This window comes from Gekko japonicus, unplaced genomic scaffold (genome assembly GCF_001447785.1).
Source record: "Gekko japonicus isolate JY-2015 unplaced genomic scaffold, Gekko_japonicus_V1.1 scaffold3276, whole genome shotgun sequence".
NCBI classification, from domain to species: domain Eukaryota; kingdom Metazoa; phylum Chordata; class Lepidosauria; order Squamata; family Gekkonidae; genus Gekko; species Gekko japonicus.
Window position 1 is genome coordinate 98,538 of NW_015165923.1, and position 7,331 is coordinate 105,868.

Consider the following 7,331-nt stretch of genomic DNA (forward strand, 5'->3'; position numbering starts at 1 on the left):
ACATTTAATGTAACCAATATTTTTAATTTTATTATAAGCTTTGTATTGTAACCATTGTATGACCACCACCTCTTGGGTTTTTAGTGGTTTTTCTTTACTTTCTCCTGTAGTTCATAGTTCCCCATCCCTATTTTTCTTGTAGTGTTTTAGAAAAAAAATTATATATATATAAAGAAGAAAAAAAGAAATATGTGCAGTGGCATTAAGCATGATGGAGATAAACAATTATATGAGTCTGAAGCTATTTCTCACTTTTTGTCCAGGAGCTGTCAAGCTGTGGTTGGAATAAAAAGGAGAAATACAGCTCTGCTCCAAATGCAGTTGCCTTTACAAGAAGATTCAACCATGTAAGTTTCCATTCTGTTTATAGGGCCCTAACTGCATGCATCAAAGCATGCCATCTGCATGAATTTTAAACAATAGCGTCTAACATTTCTTTTTGTTACGCTGCTGTGATTTTGACAGAAGCGTTTTTCAGACCTCCTCCCTGGCTGCTATGTGGATTAATTGTGCTAACGCTGTCTTGGTTGAGCTCATTTGTAAATAATGAATTCCTGATCACTGATGAAACATATTTTCAATGATTAACTTAAATATATTAATTTTCTGGGTGGCTTGGAGAGTGTTGTTTTTAAAGGTACAGCCACTGAAATTGCAGCAGAGTTGCTGGTGCCTGTTCTTTAAGTAATCCCCAAAAATTTCAAGTAGATTGGACCAACGGGGTACAGTTCTCCTCCATTATTTTCTAAGGAGAAGGGGAAAACAGGAAAACACTGCCAAGCTGCTTACATTCCTGCAAGCAGCAAATCAGTGGTCAAATGCCTCTCATGGAAGAAACAACAAGCCCCCCAAATCATTGCAAAACCCAGTAATCCCAGTAACTGCAAGCCAATGTGCCAAGCCAAACAAAACCAAAATCAAGCCAGAGACTTTCTGCAGGGGAAACTGAAGTGGGGGCACTTTTCAAGCCTAACAAAACCAATTGCAATGTGCAGAAGCCTATCAGCACCCAATGCCACTGTGTCAGTGCAAGTTCAACCAAACCAATATCAAATCAGAGAATATCTGCAATGGAAACTCAAGGTGGATGGACACTTTTGCAAGCCCAGCAGAGCCAATTACAATGTGAAAAGTTCAGCAGAACTCAGTACTACTGTGAAAATGCAAACTTCAACAAGGCCAGTATCAAAGCAGAGAATCTCTGCAGTGGAAACAAGTTGGGGTATTTTTGCAACCCCAGCAGAACCAAATTGCACTGTGCAAAAGTCCAGCAGAACCCAGTGCCATTTTGGCAGTGCAGGCTCAACAGGACTAATATCAAACTGGAAAATCACAGCCGAACAAATCCAAGCAAAGCAACACCAGCAAAGGGAAAAGCAAAAAATGCTTGAAACTGACAAACAGACTTGAAACTGACAGAAGCAGGCTGGCAAGCTGTAGAAGCTCCTGGGACTGGAGACACAGGAACAAAGGAAAGACTGAAAGTAGGGAGAAAGAAAATTAGCCCCAGAAGCCTGCAAACACCGCTCTCACTCTTTCTGGTTAATCCCAAGTATTTCCAGGATTTTTGGGGACCATTTTTTTCAGAATCCTGGAAAATTCCTGAATATATTTGGAATGCCAGACATACCCAAAAATACCATATTTGCAATGCCAAACATATCTTTTTGGCTCAGTCTTACCCTAATACATATCCCTATTCATAGTTATTCTAGTGACTAGTTAGCCTTTATGTATTGTAGGATTCAGGAATGTGTTAGAATTTTTTACCCAGTGGATATTAATTAGCACATCAATTACACTGTCATGGGAGAAAGGCTGGTTAAAATGATGTCAGTAACCATTTATTTTGTCATGGTCCTATATGTCAAGTGCCAATTCTTTCAAACTTATTTGGAAGCTAGTTTTTGGCTGGCTTATAGCACACCATTTTTTTCCAAGGAGGTCAGTACCTTATACATGGGGTCTCCAAATGGTTGCAGTTATTGCAGGTGCCTAGGTCTACTTAGCTTCAGAGAGGAAACTCTGCAGTCCAGCTTGGTATCCCCCCCCCCCCCTTTCCATCTTTTCATTTTATAATATCCCATCTGCAAGAAATACATAGCAACCTTCTAATGAAGTGTCACCTTTTACTTACAGGTTTTAGTGATGAGTAGAAACATTTGGTTGGAAGACAGCACAGAGTTTCTTTCAGAATGTAAACCATCTGTTGGAAGTATCTTGTGAACTATCTGTACTCACAGTTGCTTGTACACAAGTACAAATTTAGGTTTAATCTATAAACTTGTGTTCATGAACAATGTCAACAAGCCTTCTGCTCGCACATATGTGTAACCCAGGCATTGGAAATAAGGGAAGGGCTTATGGTCTCTTATCTCAAAGCCCCCCTCCCACTCACACACCTTGGCTTAAGCAAAGCAACTATTTAAGGAAAATACAGTGCTGCACACAGGGCATTGTACTTCCCCCCCCCAAACTCCTTTCCCTTCACAAACCAAAGGTCCAGTAGTCGGTGTTCCAGAAGTGCTATTCTCTTGTTAGAGCTGGTCCAGGCACAGTCCCTCAGCAGCAGGCCTCCAGTGGAAAGGAAGCACAGTCCCTCAGAGGCAGGCCTCCAGTGGAAAGGAAGCACAGTCCCTCAGAGGCAGGCCTCCAGTGGGAAGGAAAAATAGTCCCTCAGAAGCAGGCCTCCAGTGGGAAGGGACCTTCTCAGGGCCTCTCTCCTCACCATCTGAGAGAAGGAATCAGCGTCAGTTCAAAGACAGATATGTCTGGGGGCTGACCTCCAGAAGAAGTGCTGTCCATCAAGGGAGGGCCCACACCAGACAAAAGCTTCTTCAGCTGAGGTCTTTCAGCAATCCAGTCCTTGGAGAGACAAATGGCTGGTCCTCTCTTTGCTGCACCCCCTACCCCGGTTGTTGTTTTCCCCCAGTCACTACTACACACACCCCTCCCAATATCCAAATTAAGTATTTCATTCCTCCACCCAACAGCATATATCCCCAAAGTCCTACACATGTGAAAAAGAGATGCTCACATGCTACTGGGTAGTATTTGATGTCTGATGCCCCACTGTTTGGATTGTTTTAAACCCTCAGAGGCAGGCCTCCAGTGGGAAGGAAAAATAGTCCCTCAGAAGCAGGCCTCCAGTGGGAAGGGACCCCAATGGCTAACAGTTATCAGGAAAGGAGGTGCAAATTCAGTAGTTTATCTGAAACTAAGTAGGTTGGTTTAAAAGGCAAAATAGAGATGAAGTGACTAAGTCCTTGACCTGGATGGCCCAGGCTAACCTGATCTCCTCAGATCTTGGAAGCTAAGCAAGGTCAGCCCTGGCAGTATTTGGATGGGAGACCATCAAAGAGGTCCAAGGTCGCTACACAGAGGCAGGAAATGGCAAAGTCACCTCTGAATGTCTCTTGCCTTGAAAACCCCAAGGGGCTGCTATAAATCAGATGTAACTTGACAGCACTTTCCACCACCATCAAGCAGCTAAAAGAGGCACATCAGAAAGGATATATCTGAAAACAGGCAGCTTTTTCATAGCTACAGGGGGAATAATGTTTGACACAATTTAAAGCGTACAGTTGATATCCAGTTGGTTTGGCTGGATGTTGTTCATCTAGTTTGTCCAGTCAAGCTCAGATTGGGTGGACTCATTAGTATTTAAGCCCCAATCTACCTGTTTGTCTCTCCTTTTCTCAGCAGAACTCCCCCTCCCCCATGAATAGGATTTTGCTAGCAGCTGCTTTATTGCAGGGCAGAGAGGACATTTTACTAGGTTACTGACTGCCAGATTTTTCTGCCTGGTCTCCTCCCCGCCCCTTTATGTTGTTCCCTCTATTACTTCTCTGGTTGATCATTATATGGAATGAGGATTTATATAGTAGACAGGTTCTAACTTTGTTGTTGCTGGGTTTTGCTGCTAATTTGGGCCCAAATGAGATGGGGACAGAGATAAGGATGAAGTTGAGTTTTATGGTATTTTATTACTTCGCTAAGTCTGGTTTGAAGACCTAATGGACAGAACTCCCAGAGTGACATAAAAAGTTCAAAAGGGGTCCTGGTCATTGCTTATTCGAGTATGAGTTTATTCTGACTCTTATTAGTTACTTGGCTTGTAAATAGGTATTTCAAGTTTCATACTGTTTTGCTGGTGCCATTATCAGTATGTGATTGATGAGGGATTCTGGAGGGCAGGACTAGTAAAATTTCCGGAAATTTTGAAACTCGGAAAAAAACCCAGTTTCCCCCCATTTTTTTCAAGGGAAAACGGAAATGTTTGGGGAAATTGAAAAAAATGCTACATTAGCACTACTTTTTTCTTTTTCAGATTGAAAGTAATTCTGTTACTTTAGGAACATAAAATATGTCTATGGACAATTTTACTTGGCATGAAATTATCACAACTAGCCTATTAAATTATTATTTACACAAAGGTTATAAAAATAAACTAATGTAGCTAAATGATTCAGTTTTCTGGAATCAGATAAATGAAAACTCTTACCCTTTTAAATTAAGTATATACTTTCGGGTCCTTTTTGTTGCTCTGTATTTTCTTTCAATGCTTTGAGACCTAGTGAAGCCTGAGTGTCAGTATACCCACCCACATGCAAAAACAAAACTGAAACCTTTTTCTTTTCTTGTGACAATAGCACCTCCTAAAGGAAGAAATGCATCTTGTTCTTGCATTGGAGAATTCAGTTTGTAACCTAGGACTTGCTTCTCCTCAGTGCACAGCAATTACATAAATCTGATACCATACATATTTTTGGGAAATGATTTGAAAAATATTTGAACACCTTGTCTTAAAATATTTTATTCATCATATTAAAATAGAACATTTTTCCGGGCCTTCACATCTCTAGACAGGACTTTTCCTGGGATCCCCCCAGTTCCCCTGAGTTCTTTGATCGCTTGGATGTGATGCAGGCCAAACTAGAACTGACTAGAACTGGCCCAATGTACCAACCCAAATCCCTCCCCGTTCTCTCTATCTCTGGGGTCAGGAAGCTCACAGAAAGTCAGGGAGAGTCAAAGAAGCTAGTTTCAGATATCCTAACCATTTTGATTCTGATAGTGACACCACCAACTTATGGAATGTATAAACATCCTCTAAGGCAAAACTCATGTATAGGCCACAGCACCAGCAGAGTTCTGAAGCCTCCTGGGGAAACCGAACTAAAGATTCAACTATAGAGGCTAATTACTATAGAAATTAAGGTATCATAGGTTTAACAGAGGACTGAGGCTCAATCCAGGGCGTAATTCCGTGACAGTGGTGAACAGTTTATGCTTTTAGTTACTCAAGCTCATCCCATGCTTAATCCTTTAACAAAGTTGTGGCCTTTTTAGAATCAATTCATTCTTTCTCAGATCTCCACCCTCTCCTACAACCAACAGTTTCCCCTTAATTTAAACATTGTCTTTAGGTACAAAGTCTAGATTGAAAGGTCTCCCCCCCCCTTTGTTGTTTGTACAAGTTAAAAGTGAAAGAATTGCAGGGTGGCGGTGGCACTTCTGCAACCATAATAGTGCAACCTGGGTACCAGAAATTTTGTTTTTAACTTCAGCAGTCAATATAAAAGGCTGTAAATTCTACTGGAATATCTCATAATGATAAATTGTAAACTCATTGACTATTAACTGGTTCTAATAAACCATTTTTTCCCAGTAAAGTTCCACTCCTTTAGCAGTGTTTCTAAATTTATGTGATACATTATATATTCTTCCGGATTAAAAAGAAAAGAAATCTTCTATTCACTCCTGGCAAGCTGAGAATAGTAAATAGCTTACAGATGGCTTTTAGTAAAAGTATTCTGAATTTTGGAAGCAGCAGGGGTATTGTGTCGTATACTGTGATCTGCAGAGGATTCTAGTATTTTTGCTGCTAATTTTGTAACTACTTTCTCATCTGCACATGCTGCCCTCAGGTGAATAATTAACTGGAAACCTGGAGAGGGAGGTGTGTGCGGGGGGATGTAATGTAAAGAAAATATATGAATGTCCTTTGCACACATTGCATGCTTCAGCTCCCAGTTCTGAGTAAAAGTCATGTGGCCTGAAGTTTATAGAAATGATAATAATCTCCATGTTTGTGTATTCCAGACACCAATCTGAATAGTATGTGGATAATATGGCTATGAAGTGATATTTATAGCCTTTTATTTTAAAATTATGGAAGGTATGCAAAATTGAGACCAGTTCTTCTCAGATCAAGTAAAAATCAAGAAAAATAACTCATGCCATACCTGCAGTATTTAAATTCACAAAAGGAAACATATCTCACAGAATGGCATCAAAGGATCTAATAAATATGGAATCCTCATAGAATCATGCATCCTCATAGAATCATAGAGTTGGAAGGGATCTCTATGGTAATCTAGTCCAACCCCCTTCACAATGCAGAAAATACACAAATACCTCCCCCCCACACACGCACACCCGTTGACCTCTGTTCCATGCCCAGACGATGACAAAAACCCTCCAGGATCTCCAGCCAAACTGGCCTGGAGAACAACTGCTTCCTGACCCCAAAATGGCAATCAGCATTTACCTGGACGTGTAAGAAAGGGCCATGTGAACTAAGCACTGATGCAACCTCTCCAGGCTAAACATATCCAGCTCCTTCAGCCTTTCCTCATAGTACTTGGTCCCTAGACCCCCTCACCATCTTTGTTGCCCTCCTCTGGACAAATTTCAGCTTGTCTATATCCTTCTTAAATTGTGGTGCCCAAAATTGAGCACAATACTCTAGGTGAGATCTAACCAGAGCAGAACAAAGTCATACCATCACTTCACATGATCTGGGGGAAAGCCGACAGGAGAAGAAAAGTCTCTGGTTCGGGTTGGCTCATCTCATAGAAATGAGGGGGTACCTGTTGCTTTTCTACAGGGAGGTGGATTGAAATTGTCCACTGAGACCATGGCTAGTGACATGGACTGCCTGACAAGGTCTCGAGATAGCAAGAGGAAGGTGGCAGGCTTAACTTGTATGGGAAATTACAGCTGTTTCTATACAAATGCTAGAAGTGTCCGAGGTAAAATCGGGGAGTTGGAGTGCTTGGTGTTGGAGGGAAAAACAGACATTGTGGGTATTTCAGAAACTTGGTGGGATGAGGAAAATCAGTGGGTTACAGTGATTCCCGGTTATATATTATATCGGAAGGTTGAGGGGGGAAGGGTTGGAGGTGGGGTGGCTCTGTATGTTAGAGAGGGTATAAAGTCCAGAAAGATTGAGAGGCTAAGAGAATTGGATTCGCTTCTGGAAGTTCTATGGGTTGAAATAGGGGGGGCAAAAAGAAACTTAACACCAGATCAAAAGATAGAGGAGG

General features: G+C 41.4%; 1 protein-coding gene across 1 annotated transcript in view; it reads left to right on the top strand.

The window, feature by feature from the left end:
* Positions 1-7,331, top strand: part of RALGPS2 (Ral GEF with PH domain and SH3 binding motif 2) — a gene marked incomplete at its 3' end in the record, with an annotated part of 88,359 nt that overhangs the window by 17,340 nt on the left and 63,688 nt on the right. Inside the window, exon 4 of the mRNA XM_015411414.1 lies at positions 264-347. Within this exon, the coding sequence (XP_015266900.1) occupies positions 264-347 (84 nt within the window). The remainder of the gene's footprint in view (positions 1-263; positions 348-7,331) is intronic.